At 52.3% G+C, this 20,784-nt stretch overlaps 2 protein-coding genes and 1 long non-coding RNA gene across 11 annotated transcripts in view; 2 read left to right on the top strand and 1 right to left on the bottom strand.

The window, feature by feature from the left end:
- Window positions 1-6,685, top strand: PSMA7 (proteasome 20S subunit alpha 7). Its single transcript, XM_017881172.1, is given in 8 exon segments — window positions 1-232; window positions 2,458-2,584; window positions 3,509-3,633; window positions 4,240-4,362; window positions 5,139-5,258; window positions 6,000-6,062; window positions 6,462-6,508; window positions 6,510-6,685. Coding segments are annotated over 8 exon segments (744 nt in total). The 5' UTR covers window positions 1-136; the 3' UTR covers window positions 6,553-6,685.
- Window positions 6,686-8,036: 1,351 nt separating this feature from the next.
- LSM14B (LSM family member 14B) lies at window positions 8,037-20,600 on the bottom strand. 5 transcript variants are annotated; one of them, XM_017881171.1, is made up of 10 exons: window positions 20,510-20,600; window positions 18,888-19,051; window positions 16,930-17,065; window positions 15,667-15,783; window positions 13,406-13,573; window positions 13,066-13,143; window positions 12,672-12,833; window positions 11,865-12,015; window positions 9,922-10,107; window positions 8,037-9,239 (listed from the first exon to the last, which is right to left on the bottom strand). In XM_017881171.1, exons 3-9 carry the CDS (start codon window positions 16,997-16,999, stop codon window positions 9,936-9,938), a joined length of 918 nt encoding a protein of 305 aa, XP_017736660.1. In that variant the 5' UTR covers window positions 17,000-17,065; window positions 18,888-19,051; window positions 20,510-20,600; the 3' UTR covers window positions 8,037-9,239; window positions 9,922-9,935. The 5 variants fall into 5 exon arrangements, with proteins under 5 accessions (XP_017736660.1, XP_017736659.1, XP_017736655.1 ...); XM_017881170.1 differs by having other exon boundaries at window positions 20,236-20,523; XM_017881166.1 differs by lacking the exon at window positions 20,510-20,600 and adding an exon at window positions 20,243-20,349.
- LOC108535267 (uncharacterized) overlaps window positions 20,435-20,784 on the top strand; it is a 52,053-nt gene continuing 51,703 nt past the window's right edge. For 4 of the 5 annotated variants that reach the window (XR_001887178.1, XR_001887176.1, XR_001887175.1 and 1 more), the window contains exon 1: window positions 20,647-20,731. This is a non-coding gene — a long non-coding RNA (uncharacterized LOC108535267). Of the gene's footprint in view, window positions 20,518-20,646; window positions 20,732-20,784 lie in introns of those variants that run through there. The other variant, XR_001887177.1, reaches the window with a different exon arrangement.

Raw genomic sequence — 20,784 nt, 5'->3', positions numbered from 1 at the left:
GTCGCCGGCAGCGCAGGTCACGGCGCCGAGGGCGGGGCGCGGGCGCAGTGGCGCCGGGAGTCGCGGGTGCGCGCGGGCCGTGAGTGTGCGCTTTTGAGAGTCGCGGCGGAAGGAGCCCGGTCGCCGCCCCGCCGGCATGAGCTACGACCGCGCCATCACCGTCTTTTCGCCCGACGGCCATCTCTTCCAAGTGGAATACGCGCAGGAGGCCGTCAAGAAGGGCTCGACCGCGGTGAGGCGCCGGGGCCTGCGCGGGGCTGGGGACGCGGGCGGAAGTGGGGCTGGGGAGCCGAGAGAGGGTCAGGGCCTGGCGCGGAGCTGTGGGCGCGCGCGGGGCAGCGGCGTGGGCAGCGCGGGCCCCGTTGCCGGTCTCCACGAGTGCCTGCAGAGGCGGCATTTGGCGTGAGCCGCGAGCGCCCGTTCTCCCCACCCGGAGCCTCGCTTGGGGCCCAGCCTCGCGTGGGGCACCGGGCACGCGGGACCGTGGCGACGCCATCTTGGGCACCCCTGGCCCCGGCTGGGCGCGTGGGTCGCATCGCCGACCCGGTTTGCAGAGGCCGGGCGAGGGCCGCTGCAGGCCGCGGGGGATCGACTGTGCGCTCGCTGGGGGCTGTTCACGCAGCCGGGTGGCTGGGGAGCGAACTGCTCAGTCCCCCGTTACAGGGACCCCCACCCGCCCCAGGGCAACACTTGTTCTCTAGGCCCAGGTGGGCTTCGGGAACAAAGCGGCTCGCTGGTCTGGCCGGTGGCGGGCGCCTCCGGGATCTCCGCACCCTGCCGGAAGGAGCCTTCCCGGGGCCGGGCTGCAGCCGCCCGGGTCAGGACTGGTCTGAATACGGCCGTTTCAGTTTTGACGAGGGCTACTGTACATTGATCTTAGTGACATTGTTTGAAACTTAAATTCGTAACATCAAGACGTGTCAGTTTTACTGGTCAGCCTGAGAGATCGTTATTCTTTTATCACCTGGTATTCAGAAGTTTGAGCAGGCAGAGAAAGCAGCACACACGGTTCTGTAAATTTTTTCATTTTCTGAATCTTTGTTTTGAAATGAAGGCCCAGTTATTTATCAGGTGATCTAAGTCAGCTTAAAGAGCACTAGGAGTCGGCTGACCCCTGCCTTCGACCCCAATACTGCCACCTCCGCCAGTTGGCTGCACCTGGCTTTAACAAATCCATGTAGCTTCTCTGGGCCTCGAGTCAGTTGAAGGTCAAGTGAGTCAGTACCTGAGAAAGCTCCCGGAAAACCCAAACACTTGAGACCAGAACTTCTCAGCCAGGGATGGTTTTGTGCCCACAGGGGCCACTGGCAGTGTGTGGCTACTTTTCTAGTGGTCCAAGACCTCGCAGAGGTGCTCCTGGCATTTAGAGGGTAGAGGCCAGGGACACTGCTCAATATCCCACCCGTGCTCAGGGCGGCAGGAACAGTGAGATCAGCCTGCCCAGGTGCTCACAGTGCTGAGCGGGAGAAGTCCCTGCTCTAAACCAGGAGCCGCTGTTTATCCCAATGATGGTTCCCTTTGTTTCTGGCTTGACTCGGGGTTGACTGTCAGTGATTGTCGGTGCTTTTAGTAACAGCTACATCCTTCTCTGGTATCAGCCATAAACAATTTGGGATTAACAGTTGACACCTTGTCCACTGGCAGCAAATCAGGCCTCTTCCCACGGCTGTCACATGAGTATGTCACAGTGCAGGAAACAGTGCATTGTGGCTCAATATAATTTCACTACTACAGAAACACTGCCTTCAGAACACCAGACTCGAGTGTGCAAGTCTCAGGCTTCCAGGCTTTGCATGCTGCTGTTTCATTCATTGGGTTGAAAGGAAACACATGCCGATTATATAATGGTATATAATGGTTACTTACTAGCTATGCTGTAACTAAAACTACACCTCAGCATTTGAAAGGCGCAAGTTGGGCACCTAGGTGAGCATGCCTGGGCTAGCTCTACCAGCAGTAGATGAATGCCCCTGGGTTTGCAGGACGTGGTGCCAACCACAGTGACAGACAAGTGGAGGAGAAAGGGGTGTGGGTGAACACACCTTCCAGTGGGAGCTGCTACCCAGAGTACGTATCCCCCAGGACCGAGGTTCAAATCTGCTCCTAGTGCTCACTGCCTGGCAGTAGAACCATGTGTCACTTTTTTTGGGAGGATGGGGTGGGGTGAGGGGACAGGGTCTTGCTGTCTCTGTCTCCCAGCTGTCATAGCTCACTGCAGCCTCCACCTTCCAGCCTCCAGAGTAGCTGGGACTGCAGGCTTGAGCCACCACGCCTGGCTATTTTTTGTACTTTTTTTTTAGAGATAGGGTTTTGCCATGTTGTCCATGCTGGTCTCGAACTCTTGAACTCAAGTCATCCACCCACCTCAGCCTCCAAAAGTGCTGGAATTACAGGCATGAGCCACTGCACCCAGCACTCGTATCACTTTCTTATGTGGTTCGTGGATCTTAATTAAAGGTTGGTGTTCGAGGAAGAGACATTGTTGTTCTTGGTGTGGAGAAGAAGTCAGTGGCCAAGCTGCAGGATGAAAGAACGGTACGGAAGATCTGTGCCTTGGATGACAACGTCTGCATGGCCTTTGCAGGTACGAGTCGGTGGGGAGCGCCGTCTTACTCTCTCGAGTCTCAGCGAAGAACAGGGCTTTGGAGATTAACTTGGTGTGTGGGCTATTGTGAGCCATATAAACTGAGTAAATGAAAATCATTTAAAAGAAATGAATTTGGACTTTTAAGTTGGCCAGTTTCTTTGGTGGCCTCTCTGCCACAGCGGGTGAAAGAGAAATGGCTAAATGGATGAAAACACTTCTGACTGCTGTGCAGTTTGACCTCCACTGTTATTTTTCTGTATCAGTCAGTTACAATCTAGAGAAAGGCTGGACTTTCTAGAGCTAACTGCGTCTGTGGCATGGAGAGGACAGAACCACGTCCTGCCATCCCCAGCAGTAACAAAGACCGCATTGGTGGATGCAGGCCATGCCTCGGCACGTTCTCAGCGCTGTTTTGGTCTTGCTCATTTCTCCTCAGCAGATCCAGTCTAGGAAGATCTCAATTTATGTAATGAAATTAGGGATTAACTCAATTTCTAAGATTCCCTAGAGGACTCAGGTACCGTGTTTAAGTATGGTCCGAGGCACACAATTCTTCATATACAGACAGTCCCTGACTTAGTATGGTTTGATCTACAATGTTTTTAAAAATCCAGATTCTGCACAACAGCCAACATTTTTTTATTTACAATGGGTTTATGGGGTAGTCAATGCATTTTCAGCTGGGTATTTTCGACTTACGATGAGCTTAGTGGGATACCACCCCACTGCACATCGAGAAGCATCTGTACCCAATTTCTTAGAAGTTCCCAGGGGCTGACAGGTTCCACTGCCAGTCACTTAGAATAGCCTTGCTGCCGGTTTGGGGGTCTGTGGAAGGTTAAATGCTGGATCATCATGTCCATCCCCCAGCCTGTAGTTTGTGCTGTCTCTCTAGCAGAAGCCTCTCTGCTCTCCTTGCAGGCCTCACCGCCGATGCAAGGATAGTCATCAACAGGGCCCGGGTGGAGTGCCAGAGCCACCGGCTGACTGTGGAGGACCCGGTCACTGTGGAGTACATCACCCGCTACATCGCCAGCCTGAAGCAGGTGGGTGCCTGCCTGATCGCATGCTCACTTCTGGCAGCAGGGCAGTCACTGCTCCGCCAAGGAGGGTCGTCCTGCTATGTCACTTCATGTGGATTTGCATGTCACTTCAGGTGAATCAGAAAACTGATTTATTCCATGATCCTGATCTTGACTTGCACAAGTGTAACTTGACCTAGCTCACCAATTTGAGTAACACCGTTCTGTTCTCAGTTCCTGGGATATTCCAAATTCCTGTGTCTAGAGGGAAATGATAGCTTTTGTCTTGCCATTCTGAGTTACCAGTCACCAAGCAGTTGAAAGGGGCTAGAAGCCACCCTATGAGGAAATGCCATTAACGTGTAAGCAGAATACATGTCTACCTGTCAAAGTAATTTCCAGTAACCTGAGTTGTGCTCCATGGTACAATTCTGGTGCTAGGTGAGTCTTTCTGGGATGAAAATGCAGAAAAGGATGTTGAAAGCTATTGGCTAATATATCATTTGAACTGCTAATAACCTGAGGGGGCTTAGGCATGATTTAAAATGTTCATACTTTCATTAAGTACGGTTCTTTCCTCACGTGCAATTTCTTAGTTGGATGGTACTGACCTGCTTCTTTTCTTGCTAGCGTTATACGCAGAGCAATGGGCGCAGGCCGTTTGGCATCTCTGCTCTCATTGTGGGTTTCGACTTTGATGGCACTCCTAGGCTCTATCAGACTGATCCATCGGGCACATACCATGCCTGGAAGGTGAGTTCGTGACAAAACAAAGGGGCTTTGGACAATCTTGCCAGAAACAGGCTCTGAGGGGTGGGAGGTCCTGGGCTTCCTGCTGTAGGCCTGTATCAGTGAATGAGTCAGTTTAAGTTTACCTAGTCCTACGAGAGCGAGATTATTAAACATTGCTGTTTGGAAAAAAATCAAAGGGCAGCAAGCTGTAAGGACAGACCACATAAATTAAAATCCTCAGGTGGGTGTGGTGGTTCACGCTTGTAATCTCAGCACTTTGGGAGGCTGAGGCAGGTGGATCACCTGAGGTCAGGTGTTCGAGACCAGCGTGGCCAACATGGCAGAACCCTGTCTCCACTAAAAATACAAAAGAAATTAGCTGGGCATGGTGGCACATGCCTGTAATCCTGGCTACTCAGGAGACTGAGGCAGGAAAATTGCTTGAACCCCGAGGAAGAGGTTGCAGTGAGCTGAGATCACACCACTACACTCCAGCCTGGGCAACAAGAGCAAAACTCCATCTCAAAAAAAAAAAGAAAAAAAAGAAAATCTCCCATTGCCTCTTGATAATGGAATAAAAGGTATAATCCCATTTTGGTAAGGATTAGCACCAATTCTAAAGAGCTTTTGCAAAAGAAGCCACAGGCAGGGCCTGTGTCCAGGGCTGCCGTCCAGCACTCCAGCTTGCCTCCTGCCACCACCACTGACTGGGCGGCCCATGTCGGGCAGCTGTGTTCCAGGGCTGGCCCTGGGTTGTCATGCCCTATGCCACGTGACAACATACGTGTCTGTTTTAGGCCAATGCCATAGGCCGGGGTGCCAAGTCAGTACGCGAGTTCCTGGAAAAGAACTATACGGATGAAGCCATTGAAACAGATGATTTGACCATTAAGCTGGTGATCAAGGCGCTCCTGGAAGTAAGTTTGCATTTGGAATCCAGGCAAGGTGGTGAAGATACCACGTTTTGGTGGTGACTGGTAGGTAGATGGGGCAGCAAGGAAGGTGGCAAGGATCCAACAGTAATGCCTAATGACTGCTATGTGCCAGGCACTGCTCTGGTCTATGGTGTATCCTAACGGCTGTGTTCCTTGAAATAGCCACACAAGGTGTGATCATTAGTGCCTTTATCCAGCTGGGACAGCTGAGGGTTGTGCAGGGGGCACACAGCATGAGAACCAGAGGCAGGATGTGAACCCAGCTGTCCAGCTGTGGAATCTGTTCTCCTTATGCCATCACTAGGCCTTCCAGAGGCTTGAACTGTTGCTAAAGTCGGGATTAGAGAACTGGAGATATGGTTGGGCTTTGTCAAGACCTTGAAGTGCTAGCAGGTGAAACCAGAGAGGGACTAGCTGGAAGGCCAGGCTGGAGCGTAGGCATCAGGATTCCTGGTGGTGACTGCTATGTCAAGGGGAGGGCCTCGAGCACAGCTGCTGTGCAATAGAGAGGAGTCCCAGTGCTGGGAGAAAGGAGGGTGTGCAGGCATCCCAAGTAGACTTCACAAATGCATTTAGGAGAAAGACACAGGTTTTGGGGGCTGGGACCTCCATTCCTGGGACTGTGCTGGGTTTGGGTACACACCTATTTACGGTACTCCTGAGAGCTGCTTTTGTCTTGAATAGGGAAAGGTGGCTAATGCTCCTGTCTTCTATCCCTTCAAGGTGGTTCAGTCAGGTGGCAAAAACATTGAACTTGCTGTCATGAGGCGAGATCAACCCCTCAAGGTAATCACCAAGTTTGTCTGCTTTCTTCACCTGTGAGTTTTCTCCATGATCAGGGCAGTACCAGTCCAGAAGGAAACATCATGGGGTCGTTCTGTGGTTTTACCATTAGGAAAATGTTTTTCTGAGGCTCCCCATACGTCAAAGAGAAGATTCCCATCTTCCTCTGATTAGATGGTCCACGCATGTTCTCTGGGCATGCTGAGCAGCTGCCAGTCAGATTTGCTGCTGCTGCTTAATACTTGTCTAGGTCAGGCCAGCATCCTCTTGTTTTCCTCGAGGTCCCTCTCCAAAGAGGCTGTATGAGCAGCAGTGCCAAAGCCTGGCTACCCTCCCCAGGAGAGGGCGCTGGTTCCCTGGCACCTTGTTTGGCTTAGGTAACCATGAAGTTTTTTTTGATAGATTTTAAATCCTGAAGAAATTGAGAAGTATGTTGCTGAAATTGAAAAGAAAAGAAGAAAACGAAAAGAAGAAACAAAAGAAAGCATCATGATGAATAAAATGTCTTTGCTTGTAATTTTTAAATTCAAATCAATCATGGATGAGTCTCAATGATGTGTAGGCCTTTCCATTCCATTTATTCACACTGAGTGTCCTACAATAAACTTCCGTATTTTTTAACCTTTTTTCTTTAAGGGAATGTGTATCTTTAGGTGCAATCATGGTATTCCTCTCATCTCTCACCCTTCTTTTTCAACCCTGAGCCGCCGTAAGTTTGAGCTTTCCTTTCTGTTCCTTGTGGCTAAGACAGCAAGCCAGCGTGAGACAGAGATTCCTCCCCTGGGAAATCAGCTGCTGCCCTGGGTGCTGCAGAGAAACCTGGCCTTCAGCAGACCCGTTTCTCTGTTGTAGACACAGAATGACTTCCATTTGCTTTTAGACCTTCATTCTAGTCCGCTAATGAATGTATAATGTCAAGGACACAAACACAGGTAGCCCTGGGTTAATTCTGTAGAGCAGCAGCTTTGTTCAAAGCAGCTTTCCATGTCTGACTTTCATAGACCACATCTCGATGTCTGCTCCCTGCTTTCTGTAGAAGGCTGTTCTGGCTGTTCTCTGCCCTTTCCTGCATTTTGGCTTCTAGTCCAGCAGCAGTTGAAGGCTTTTCTGTCCTCGGGTCACCCCTTTTCTCCCATGCTACCACTTGCTGTGGTCCTTGGTTTTGGGCACATACCTTCTAAAAAGGAGTAAAGGGGCCCAGATACATTTTGAACTCAGCATAAAATGTACAATTGTCAAAACAATTAACATTTTAACAGCAAGGTCAGGTGGTACGCGATGACCTGACTACCTTGAGATTCTCTGGGAGGCAATACCTGTTTCACCAAGACATCTAGCTGGGTGAGGACTGTGGCCACCAGTATCTGGCACACATAACAGAAGATTTATTTTTCTGTTGGTCAAGGATATCCATTACCCCCACCCAATGGCCACAGGCAGGTACTGAAAGGAGAACTCATGCAGCTGATGTGTCTCCTCATCCTCTCTGAGGACCACTTTTAAGGTCACCTGGAAACCCGTTAGACTGAAACAGGATGCTCTGAGCCTAGAACCAGCCATATCTTTTTCTGCATGGGTCCAGGGTGCAGCTCGCTCATGGCTGTGTAACCTGCTCTACGGTGCCTGAGAACATGAACGTTCCTGAGCTGGGGAGCTTGGAGGCAGCAGGAAGGTGGCAAAGGGGCCACTGCTTGATACAGGCTAATGCTATCTGTGAACTGGGTTTTTAAAAGGACTTTGTATCCACTTTCTGAGAGCAGAGCCATTCATCCCAGAAGGGTGGCCCGGCCCACAGGGAGAAGCCAGGTCTGCTGGCTGCACTTCACCCAACCAATTGGGTCAGCTGCCTTGTTCCATCACCTGATGGGGCCCAAGTCTCCCCAAATTCCACCAGCCTAAGTATGCTCCAGACCTGGACATGATGCAGAGGTGACTTGGGCAGCAGAGTCAACAGGATTCTTAGAGCATCAGAAAAGAAAATTGTAAAGGTTTGCATGTTTATTTATAATTACAATTTACATTACTCCAACAGAGGAGCCCCCTTGCTATGTTCTAATTCTTAGCCATTAAGTCCTACAAAAATAAACCCAAGCTTTTACAGTAACTTAATCAATACAGAACTAAAGCCTTTATAGCTATCAGAGGGGTTTAGTTACCAAGGTGCTTATTTTTGACAAAATGCCCTGTCACTCAGAGGACGCATGCATATACTAAAGTTCTGACCCATCGACTCATGCAACAAATGTAGACCCCGCCCTCCCTCCACCCACCATTAAAACAGAAACACAAAACAAGGATGTACAACCGAGGGGAAATATGCTCTTGGTCAACTGACCTTGCAGAAGACTGGCTCGTTTCCAAGTGGATGAGAACACCAGGGTGTGGCCAGAGTCCAGCAATGGCTGACCGGCCCAGGTCAGAGGCTGGCAGGGACCACAGAAGGGCCAAGGCACTGCCGGGGCTCATCCCAGGCTCCAACCCCGACCTGGAAGCTTGTGGACACCAGGCTCCGTGCAGCAGCTCCATGGCTAGCGTCCAGGGCCCCTGGCCATACTCCCAAATGTTTCTAGTCCACCCACCCCTGGCCAGCCCCGACCTTGACATCACTGTGGATGCCATCAGGGTGGTCTGGTTCGCTTATACAACATGATCCATGGGACAACCCCTTCCGTGCCCTCCACCCACCCACCCCCAACACACACACCACCCTATGCTGGCCCTGACTCCTGAGACCCCACCCTTGGCGGTGGGGGTGCCAGGCCAGCAGCACCAGGGGTCAGCTGAGTTACAGAGATGCAATTGGCTGCCACACTTGCCAAATGAGATTTGGTTCCACTTTTAAAAGTCAAAGCTGTCATTAAAAAAAAAAAATCACAAAGTAAGGATTCAGCTTTCACTATAGAAACCTCTTTGCAAAATACCAAAACCTTAGAATTAGGCTATGCGCAACTAAAAAGGAAACATAGGTAAAAAGACCTCAAAGAGGTTACCCATGAATACTTCCCCAAAACAAGTGGTTCTAACTCAGACCATGTCCAAGTTCAGTTAAGTCCAAAACATAAGTAGCAGTATGGGACTCTTCCAAACTCCAGAAACAAAGTGACCACTTCTCCCTGTAAGTGCAGCGTTTTCCTCGCGTCCTGACACACAGCGTCATTTCTGCGCCACTTCAGTAGGAGCCTGCAAGAGATGACAGGAAGTCAAGCAGCTGCTGGGATAAGCTGGCACTGTTGCCCCTGCTGGCAAGCAGGAGCCACTCAGCCTCCCTCCTGCCGAGTCAGGCTGGCTTCCCGTTTCCTCTCACAGCCCACTCTGAGAATCCTACTTGTACAATAGACTGGGGACAGGGAGGCAGCTAGTGGCAGGAGGCCTAGTCCCTCCAGGGCCCACCTGGCTGTCCTGAGGTCCTGGGGTGGGGTCGGCACCAGGCACCCGACGTGGGACGCTCTGCCCAGACCCTAAGCTGCCCACAAGTCCACTGGAACCTTGTTAAAAACGAAGCCTCTGATTCACTTAGGGCCGGGTTGGGCCAAGACACTGGCTTTGGAGCAAGGTCTCGCTCGCTGGCCTCACTTGGGTGGTGAGCCCCCGGCCCACGTGACTCCCGCATAACCTCACCTCCGGTACCTGCAGTCTCACTCGGAGGATGCTGGGGCCTGGGTCCTGCCCCCACAGATGCGGGTTTAAGTTGGTCAAGAGCCCCCTGGTGACTCATAGGTTCAAGGCCCTCAGTTTGGCTTTGACACCTCTGGGCCTCTCTCCTTCCTCGGAAGCGGAGCCTACTCCCCACCTTCCTAAACTCTCCAGGTGTGCCTGACCCTACACCCTCCCACCAAAGCATTCAGGAGGCCCATCCACTCACCTTTGGCTGCACCGTCACACCCTGCCAGTCCCGGCCCTGTGGGAAGTGGGGTTGCGACGGGTGGTCCCATTGCCCCTGCCTCCTCGGAATCCACCCCGAGAACTGCGGCCACGAAGAAACCTCCCTGACACCCCAAAGGTCTCCGTGTTGAGCTTCCTCTCTTCAGCCCACGTCGTCCGCCTGGAGCTAAACCATAGAAGAAATACTGATTGTAGCAGGCACTGACTCCCAGGCTTCTGGCCAGGCCTCGTCCTCAGAGCAGCCCAGGGAAGAAGGGAACAGACTCACCAGGGCCACTGTATACAGGGAAGGGGCAGCCCCGTCAGCACTGGGCCCCAGCTCTGGCACTGCAGGTGCTCCCTGCCCCACTTCCAACGAGGACTATCCCCACAGTGGGCAGGGGCTCAGGATCCATCTCTACCATCTCTGTCACCACAGGCAAGCAATGATACTACTTGGCTACCAAGGCAACCCCTGTTGCTTGCTGGGCACAGAGAGGAACCCCGCGGAGGCTCAGGAGACCCGAGACCGGAGCATGAAGTGGACCCTCCTAGACAAGGAGGGGGCTAGGCTAGATGGAACAAGGTCCCTGGAATGGGACACTTCTGCTCTGGGGGTTGAGAAGACAGGGATACAGCATGGACACTCGTGCCACCCAAACAAGCCGCTCGTGGGAGACTAGTTCCCACATCCAACTGTGCGCCCAGCACTCCCACCCAGCACTCCCACCAACACAGACAGCAGCTCCAGGGCAGCACACCCACCCTGAGCTCCCCTTCAGCCGGAAACCTGCTGTGCCCACAGACTTCCGTGTTCAAAGCAGCAGCAACTCCACCCATCAGCTGCCCAGGCCAAAAGACTTAGGAGTCATTCTGGACTCTTGTTGGCCAATTCTGTTAGCGCCACCGTCAAGATACATTTAGACTCTACCCCTTCCCTCTGTCACCACCACCTGGTTCCAAGCCACGTGTGCTGCAGCACTGGCCCCCTAACTGGCCAGTCAGCAGCCACACTTGCCCACCATCCAACCACTCTCACCAAGGACGCCGTAAAACATCAGACCGCACCATGCGCTTCAGCACCAAACCCTCTGATAGCTTCCCACGGCACTTGGAACAAAAGCCAAAGTCACTTCCATGCCCTACAAAACCCTACAGGAACCCATCCCCCAGACTCGGCCTGTCTGGAAGCACTTCCCGCACTCATCTGTGCAGCCTGCTCCATCTGTGAGAACTGATCATCCATTTCCCATCGAGTCCACAGCTCCATCCCATTGCCCTCACTGCCTGGCCTTCCACCACATGCTGTTCTATCTTTCCGCTGCAGAACATGAGCCTGAGGAGGTGGGGCTTTCCAGCCTGCCTTCTGAGGCCACCTCAACGCCCCGCGGCATGTCTGCCGCTCAATCTGCAGGACAAATGGGCCCAAATCTCCAAGCCAGGCCCACACTGTAGGTTCCTTCGTGGGACTTCTGACCAGCTGTTAGGTGTGAAAAATAAAACACACCACATGGTCCCTGGCCTCAAACCACGAAGTGAAGGAAGGCCAGTGTGAGCACGCTCTAGCCGTACCTCAGGCTGCAAAGCAAGGTCCCCAGGCTGCCAGGCCAGCGGGACCAGCAAGCAGAGCACAGTGAGGTATGCTGAATGTGGACACGGGTCTGCCAGGGAGGGCAGTGTAGCCCAGCCTTTGTGGAGACAGGGCAGCAAAGCCAAGATGGCTCTCGGGCTTGACCTCAGCCAACTCCTCAGGTCAGGATCACCAAGAGGCTTCCCACACGTAACCTGCTGGGACTCCTGCGCTCATCACGCAGAAATGCAAGCAGGACCCTAGAACAGCTACCCTGAGCCTCAGAGTCCAGCTCTGCCTTCAAGTTGAGAGCCCTCAGTCCTGTCCTTTCTAGATTGGAGGACTGTCCTCCTGTCATTCATTCAGCCTCTCACCTGGTCTTGAGTTCAGAAGAGATGTTGTCAAAGAACGACTTGGATTTGTCATAGTAGCAATTGGGCCCCAGAAGGTCTTCCTCGGCAGGCGCTTCAGCGCTCTGGGTCACCACAGCCAGGTCCTTCTCATCCCCCTTCTCAGCCTTGTCATCTACAAAGAGAAGCAGAACACGTGGAGGTGCAGGAGGGGCAGAGCGCATAGCCTTCTAACAGGGTGGTCCCTCCAGGCTCACTTGGGAGCCACCCTCAGGCTGAGACATCAACTATGCCTTGTGCAAAGCAGAGATCTCTTCTTCTACCTTCTAAGCACAGGTCTCGTTCTGCCATCTGGGCCGTGCAGTCTGCACCTTATCCCACCCATTTTCACACCTCCCGGCATCTCATTTCATTAATTCCTCACTGCCGGTCACCACCCGCCTGGCTTCCCCAGTTCCTCCAGGCATCTCTTTTTTCTTGAGACAGTCTTGCTCTGCTGCCCAGGCTGGAGTGCAGTGGCACAATCTCGGCTCACTCCCACTGCAACCTCCACCTCCTGGGTTCAAATGATTTCCTGTCTCAGTCTCCTGAGTAACTGGGATTACAGGTACCCACCACGCCTAGCTAATTTTTGGATTTTTAGTAGAGATGGGGTTTCGTCGTGTTGGCCAGGCTGGTGTTGAACTCCTGACCTCAGGTGATCCACCCACCTCAGCCTCCCAAAGTGCTGATATTACAGGCATGATCCACCACACCCAGCCAGGCATCTACTCCTAACACTCTCTAGGGGTACTCCTGTGCAGAGGATAATTTTCACATAATGAGCCAAACCTTTAAAATTCAGTTTCTTCTTAAATTCTTTGTCAAGCTCCTCTCGGTTGAACTGGGCATTTGCACTCTCGAAATCAAAGTCACCCTCAAATTTGATTGTGTTTTCCTTGACGTTAGTTGGACGGTTTTGCCCTCTGGAGCGATTCCTTGTTCGCCTGTTTCCTGTGAGGACAAAGGACAGCCCTGGCTGAAGATCACCAACCTGGTGATCTCCAACACCTCACAAGGAGTTTCCAGGCACACCCCCAAGGCCACAGAGGGGACAGAGCACAAAAGCAGCGACATCACACCAGCACCCTGGAAACCATCACCCAGAGAAGCAGGCAGGAGGGCAAGCAGAGCAGCTCAGCTGATCACTCATGGTCCCCAGAAATCAAGTGGCAACAAGGGTTACCTGAACGCCTCCTCTGAGGTCTTCTGTTCTCATCATTCACCTGCCCTTGAGTTTGCACAGCTGCTGGCTGGACTACATCTAAGGCGCAAAAGGGAAGAGTAAGGCAAAGCTCCTACAGAAGCTGGAAGCCAGAACCCGAAAGCAGGCCCCACCACCACGGGGCACATGGCCAGGGTGGCACCGCAGGAGGCTGCTGCACAGGCCTGCCCTGCAAAAGCACATGGGGCTTAGGATGGGGAAGTAGTATTTTTTTAAATAAAAATAAAACAAAATAGCCCGGGAAGTAGTGTGCCACTTCTAGAACATCAAGCAAACTCCAGGAAAAGATGTGTTCAAGTACCACTGGTTGTCTTGCTGCTCGGCTGGGCCTGACGACCGTTGAGTTGCGTCCCTGTGGTGCCCTTGCCAGGTAACAGCTTTTTAGCATTCAGGGTGTCAGCAGAACCAGTCTGGACAGCCTGCTCCACCATGGGGCTCTTGCCAACTGGGATGGATGGAAAACCAGCTCCTGAATTGAGGAGGGGAGGAGGGTTTAAAAACAGAGAGAAAAGAAGCAAGCCTTACACCTCCAGGCATTTCTCTTCAGCTGGCATGTCAGGAAGGAAAGGAGGACAACTGCCTAGAGGTTCTACTAAATCCAGGCAAATCACCCCCAGACTGGGCCGTTCCCTCTGAGGCTAGCCCAGACAGCAAAAGAAGGCCAAGTCACTGGGCAGCACCAAGGCCAGTTCATCTTTGGACTCCCCACCCCCGAAGCCCTGAGCTCCCCAAGTTAGGGAACCTCAAGGAGAGGAAAAACACTGTGCCTACAAACAGGCACCTCCCCAGCAGTGCAGAAACAGCTTTCTTAAAATCACACAAGCTCCAATCCCAAAGGGGCTCGCAGCCCCAAGAGCCTAGTGCATTCAGGATCTGAGAATTTGTTTCATTCTGGTCCATACTGGAGAAGAACCAGCCCAGCCTGGGATTTTCTAGAAAATGCAGTGATCAAATTCTGAAGTTAAATTCTAGAACACTGTCATTTCCACTTAAGACACAATAAAAGTAAAAATTATGGAGGAGGAGCTGACTTGTGAGACAGAAGCAGCCTACACTTCTCTCAAGGGCAAAGGCTCATCATGAAGACACGAAGGGCTCCTAGGCAGCCTTTGGCAAGGAGCTGTGCCTACGAAACCGCAGTCCGAGGCTCATGCATATAGGGGATGAACCCTCAGAAACTAGGTACTCTGAACCAAGAAGAAAAAGGGAAGCACCACCCACCTCTCTCCATCTCCTCCCTTTCCAAAGTTCCAGGACCTGTGGGGACTCTAAACAGGACAATGTGGGACTGGGTGTAAGTGAATGGAGATCTGAAACAGAAAAGGCGCCCTAACCATGGGGTAATTATTATTAGAGCAACAGCCCAACACACATGAAGACTGGGCATCTCATCTTACTGTTTTTATGGAATAGAAACAACAACAAAAATTCACTGTAGAAAAAATTCCTTGTAATCTGATCAAGAGAAGCTCTCAAAGGGCAGGTTGCAAAGGCTCCGCATAGAGGTCTGGCAAGCGTCCTCTGGCAGAAATGCACCCGGGCCGCTTTCTCACTGATTGTCTCACTCAGCATGTCTGGGAGACGAGCACAGCATTGCCTGCTTCCTGATCATACTGTGACTGCAGAGACATGGATATGGGGCTTGTCTGCTTTTTACACAACCAACTAGTTCAAACAAAGTCTTGCCCTATGAGCAGGTTTAGGTAACTGATCCTAAGAGCAATAAAAGTATCTGTGTCATTTTTAAGTGGGGAAAAAAAATGACTACTTGACTACTCTCTAACTCAGATACACTGAGTGCATGCAGGATTCGGAAAGCAGCACCTGCAGAATGACAGACTGACAGCAGCTGTGTGCCATAAGGAAAGCCCAGGCATCATCCTGGACCAGCGCCGGGTAATGGCGATGGTTCAGCTTGTCAGGGTGCTACGTGTAACACAAACATATGAAAGATCGTCAATGTGAATTTTAGAACTTCAGGGGAAATGAGTAGAATGTGAGGAAAGGTCTAGAAACCCCAGGTGCCGCTGCCACCACAGCACAGACACAGGTGGTGTATACCAGCACTGGCCAACTGGCCATCAGGCTGATACTGTCCACCTGGCCAAACAGTTGGCAACTGTCACCCAAGCCCCTAATTTTGAATCCCCTAAATGAGTGACCTATGCACCACACAGATCAAAGAGCAGCACGGGCATGTGAGGTGCTTTGGGGAGTCCCCCCTGCAGCACTCTAGAACACATTTAGGACCCAGCAAAAACCCCAGGGAAATGACTTTCTGTGAACAGTGAAGTTTCTTGTATGTGGTAGTCATGGTACAGGTCAACAGAGAACCTGGACCCAGGGAGAGAGAACAAACTACTATGCTGATTCTTTGTAATCCCTTCTTTAACACTGAGAGTTCACAAATCAGGACTATGTGCTGAAGCAAACAAGCAGCTCAGCGGCTGCATGGGCTTGGCAAATGATCTGCTACAGCTACTGTCATTCTGTCTGCTGCTTTACCCCTCACTCTCAGAATGGTTTGCAAGACAGCATGCAGTTCTCCCAAACTGCTGTTACCCTTGGCAGTGAGCTGCTGTGGCTCTGAGGACAAGTCAAGCTCTGAAACGGGCTGTGGAGATGGAGAAGAGCTAGGGCTGGAAGCAGCGGCTGAGGCTGGAGGGCTTACCAACTTCTCTAAAGGAAGATAAAGGAGAGAGAGCAAAAAGAAAGCACACAAATAAGTCAGGATACACTTGTCTTGTGTCTAGCAAGCTTGGAAAGAGCCAAGCAACCTCTTGTAGGACTCTGTCATACAAACGTATTTTAGAAACATAGAGAGCGGGGCTGGGAAGGCCACCTGTCACACTAGGAACAGCAACCAAGACAAGCATGATTTGTAGCAGCAAGTGGCCTACAGACCTCACTTAGGGTTCCCTGTCTCACTACTTCATGCTGGATTCTGAGCAAGGGCAGTGGATCACCTGCCAGTTCTATACTCTGAGCCCATCTGCAAAGCTAGGTCCAGGTAAAGGACAAGGTGGGATCTCTCTCTACATATGGGGAATAGAATCATACTCTGGGGTTGTTCAATCTCGGTTGAAACTATTTTTGAGCGAGGCACTTACAGTAGAACAAGGGACATGATGGGTGGGTTTGTATTTCACTTCTACGTTTACAGGTTTATAAATGTGCAAATAGCTAGACCTCATCTGTAACACTACATATATATCAGCTATTTCTTCTTTGAAGCAGATACACCAGGACTTCCACCTATTTATTTTTAGAGACAGAGTCTCGCTGTGTCACTCAGGCTAGAGGGCAGTGGTGCAATCTCGGCTCACTGCAACATCCGCCTCCCAGGTTTAAGCTATTCTCATGCCTCAACCTTCCAAGTAGCTGGGATTACAGGTGTGTCCCACCACACCCAGCTAATTTTTGTATTTCTAGTAGAAACAGGATTTCCCCATGTTGGCCAGGCTGGTGTCGCACTCCTGACCTCGTGATCCACCCGCCTTGGCCTCCCAAAGTGCTGGAATTCCATGCGTGAGCCACCATGCCTGGCCCAGGACTTCCACCTAGATCCACCCTGACTCTTTGAAGGAATTTTGATTTGATTCTTCTGCTCCAACACTCAGGCCGCTGCCTCTTTTACTCTCAGTTGAGTAGTTACTAAATGCTCTCACAAGCTGAAGTTGCACTGGGTAATTTACTAAGTGTGCAATAAAACAGTCTACAAGCTGAGCGTGACAAGAATGCATGTCCCCACTCTCAGGCTCCATCGCTCCACTCAGTGACAGTTACACGCAAGGGTAGTTTACCAGACAGAAACAGGTCACTCACCTAGACCCAGGGAGGCGGCATACTGCTGGCTGAGCAGGGAGCTGGCCGCCAGCGGGCCGTAGGGCGCCATCCCTCGGAAAGGGCTGTAAGGCACGTGCGGCTGGAAGGGCGAGGCGGAGGCAGAACCCAAGGAAGACTGAACAATGAGACACCGGGTGAGAACAGCGAAGGCCATCCCATCACCCCACACGCCTGCATCAGGGTGCTTGTTCAGCTGGGAAACAAGCACTGTCCCATCAGCCTGCATCCTTGAGATGCTGGAGGAGCCCTTGGGGTACCAGTTTCCAGTATGGTGAGAGCTGCCTTTTCCACAGCGTTTCAGTTCCAGTTCCACCTGTCCATGTAATCATGCAATTCTTTTTTCTTTTTTTTTTTTTTGAGACGGAGTCTCGCTCTGTCGCCCAGGCTGGAGTGCAGTGGCCGGATCTCAGCTCACTGCAAGCTCCGCCTCCCGGGTTCACGCCATTCTCCTGCCTCAGCCTCCCGAGTAGCTGGGACTACAGGCGCCCGCCACCTTGCCCGGCTAGTTTCTTGTATTTTTTAGTAGAGACGGGGTTTCACCGTGTTAGCCAGGATGGTCTCGATTTCCTGACCTCGTGATCCGCCTGTCTTGGCCTCCCAAAGTACTGGGATTACAGGCTTGAGCCACCGCGCCCGGCCTTTTTTTTTTTTTTTTTTTTTTTGAGACATTACATTGCTCTGTTGCCTGGGCTGGATGGAGTGCAACAGCGGGATCTCAGCTCACTGCCTCCCAGATTCAAGCAATTTTCCCTGCCTCAGCCTCCCGAGTACCTGAGATTACAGATGCCCACCACCACACCCAGCTAATTTTTATACTTTTCGTAGAGATGGGGTTTTGCCACATTGGCCAGGCTGGTCTTGAACACTTGACTTCAGATGATCTATCCTCCTCAGCCTCCCAAAGTGCTGAGATTACAGGCTTCTTGTCCATGTAATTATAACCCAAATTTCTCCTAACTCAAAGCCATCGGATGGCTCACCACTGCTGCCAAAGCCTGCCCCATGTGATCCCACCTTCCAGGATGGGTGCTCGGCACGGAACCTGGTGCAGTCTGAACCCCAGAGGAGCCAGTGAATATTTAAATTTAGAAGTGAAGAAAATATTAATCTGGGCTCCCTGGTGTGAGCATGGGCAAAATAAGCCATAACCCAATAAGCAGTCATGTGGCATCAGACTTACAAATCTGGTGTCGTACAACAGCAGCATGTAACATCTGGGCATAACCCAAGGGCAAGCCCTGCAGTCCCTGCAGGTATGTCACCCCACTCACAGCGGCTGCTCAGGGCTCAGACTTCTCCAACCAGAAACTAAGGGCAAACGCTATGCCCCAAACATCACAGGTCCAGGAGCATCCACTCACACTACACTACACACGCACGTGCGCACGCCCAGCTCCCCAGGTCTCCTTCCTTAAGAGCCATGAGACACAGCACACACCACCTACTGTGTGTGCTATAAGAATCAACACCTTCCGTGAGAACAGCAATGGCCTAGACAAAAACTAAGCCACTTTTCATTAAAAGGATATTCCTCAGGCCGGGTGCGTTGGCTTATGCCTGTAATCCTAGCACTCTGGGAGGCCAAGGCGGGCAGATCATGAGGTCAAGAGATTGAGACCATCCTGACCAACATGGTGAAACTCTGTCTCTACTAAAAATACAAAAATTAGCTGGGCATGGTGGTGCGTGCCTGTAGTCCCAGCTACTCGGGAGGCTGAGGCAGGAGAATCACTTGAACCCAGGAAGCAGAGGGTGCAATGAGCCGAGATCACGCCACTGCACTGCAGCCTGGCAACACAGCGAGACTCCGTCTCAAAGGAAAAAAAAAAAAAAGAGATTATTCCTCATATTGAGCATTCTGACAAAACATGCCACCAAGCTCCAAATGGAAACCAGCATCTCTTAGAGTGTGCACAGAGGGACAGTGGCACACTTACCTGAACAATGGCGGGATCCTGCGGGAGTGTGTGCTGAGCTTTCGGAGGTTCACACACAGTGATATCTTTGATGTCACTTCCCCGGAAAATGATGTACTCATAAATCTCCTCTCTGGGGGGCGCAGGTCTATCTGTGGGACGGTCTTCAGTGCCAAAGGACCTCACTTACGAGTGGAGAAAGAGAAACGTTATTGTTGTCCTCAGCCAGTTCAATCAACCCTGACACCACTGCTCCCAAGTCTTCCAGAAGACGGCCGCACTTGCTCAGAGCCACAACACAGCACTCCAGGTCCACATTTCAACAACTACTTAACACCCCAATTTTCAGTGGACAGTGCTGATAACGCACCAATTGGTGAAGCTCCAGACAACAGACAGTTCTAGATCAGAAAGATGACAAGGAACAATTTCACAGACTGTCTCATGTGCGAACGCACCAACGTACAGAGCTCTCAGCAAAACAAGGCTTGCTTTGCAAGGCCTCCCTGTTCATGTGTGACTCTGTAGATCAAACAGCCAGCTGGCTGCTTTATGCCCAAAGCCTCACCACACATTGCACCTGAGGAGGCAGTTTTCTCACAAAGGAACCTAGATGAGTGTTCCCCTTACCCTTTTATCCACAGCAAACCTTGGAACAGCTGTAACAGAAAACAAAGGGAGACAGGGTCCCAAGATTGTGGACCTCTGACCCCGGCTTCCACATCTATAAGGAATTCTGAGCCTACTAACCCCTAACCAGCAGGCTTCCAGAGCCCTACCAAATCTCTTTTTAGCAAGCTTCTGGGGCAGAGCTGGGTGGGACAGCAGCCTCTAACTCATAAGAGCACAACTCCTACTAACTCCTGGGCCTACTCTGGGTTGTCTCTCTAACTGGGCTCTCCTGTAGTAAGTGTATGTAGTGAGGTCCCATGGCTGCAAGTGAGTGCACAGCCCCTGGCATGCTCAACGAGCTCCTGGAGCCACGCAGGAGACACTCCGTTTGGAATGAGGGAGTTCTTCTACACATGGGGCTCCTGTGACCTAAGAAGCGTTTCAGATGCGTCTAGACACTTCAAGAACCCCTGGGAGCCTAGCACCAGATCCAGCACACGTGGGCTTAGGCAGACATGGCTCCACCTGCACTTTTCTCTGAGAGGCAGGGGAAGTGCACTCCCCATCCTCTCTGGGTGATGAAGACAAAGAAACTCTGGACCACCTGCTGTCTCAACAACCTCAGAGATTCGGATTCTAGAGAAGAGCCCCTTTCCTGCAAGTCTCCCAGCGGCAACAGCGGGTTATCAGCGCCCACAGGCGGCTGTCACCAAAAGGTAAGCCCCTCAGTGTGAACGTCAGGATAGAGCAGGAGAACCGTTTACACAGGGGCATCTGGCTGCCAAACGGATGCTTCTGCCTTGGCAGGAGGCTGCATTAGGACGCGGTTGTTCAGGATCAAGGCCCCAGCTGTCTAATAGGTTCCAGAAACGCTTGCAGGATTCGCGTGTTGTGACCCCGCCCCCAGCCTTCGGGAGAGGCCGGGACACTGGCCCCGCCGCCCGACCTCGAGGCTCCCCCGCAGGAATCTCCCCAGGCTGGCGGGGAGGAGGGCCGCAGACGGGAGCCGCCCTGCCCCTCGGAGCTGGCACCTGCAGAGGTGGGCTGGGCGGCCGAGGGGGCGGCGCCGCCGGGGCCGGGCCCGCCCCTCACCAAACACCGCCCGGCGCCCGCGCACAATAACGCCGCCCCTGGAGCCTAGGGAGACCATTGTGCGGCCGGCTGCTCTGGGGGAGGGCGGCGCGCGGGAGGGGCGCCCCGGGGGCGTCCGGGGTGAAGGCGCGGGCAGGAGATCTCGGCCCGGGGTGCCCCGGGTGGGTTCCGGGCGGGGTCTGGGCGCCAGGCTCCGGGGTGGTGCGGGAGTCTC

This window comes from Rhinopithecus bieti, unplaced genomic scaffold (assembly GCF_001698545.2).
Source record: "Rhinopithecus bieti isolate Rb0 unplaced genomic scaffold, ASM169854v2 scaffold_12573, whole genome shotgun sequence".
NCBI lineage: Eukaryota > Metazoa > Chordata > Mammalia > Primates > Cercopithecidae > Rhinopithecus > Rhinopithecus bieti.
The sequence above is the reverse complement of the archived record's forward strand: the minus strand, read 5'-3'. Positions and strand labels throughout refer to the sequence as shown.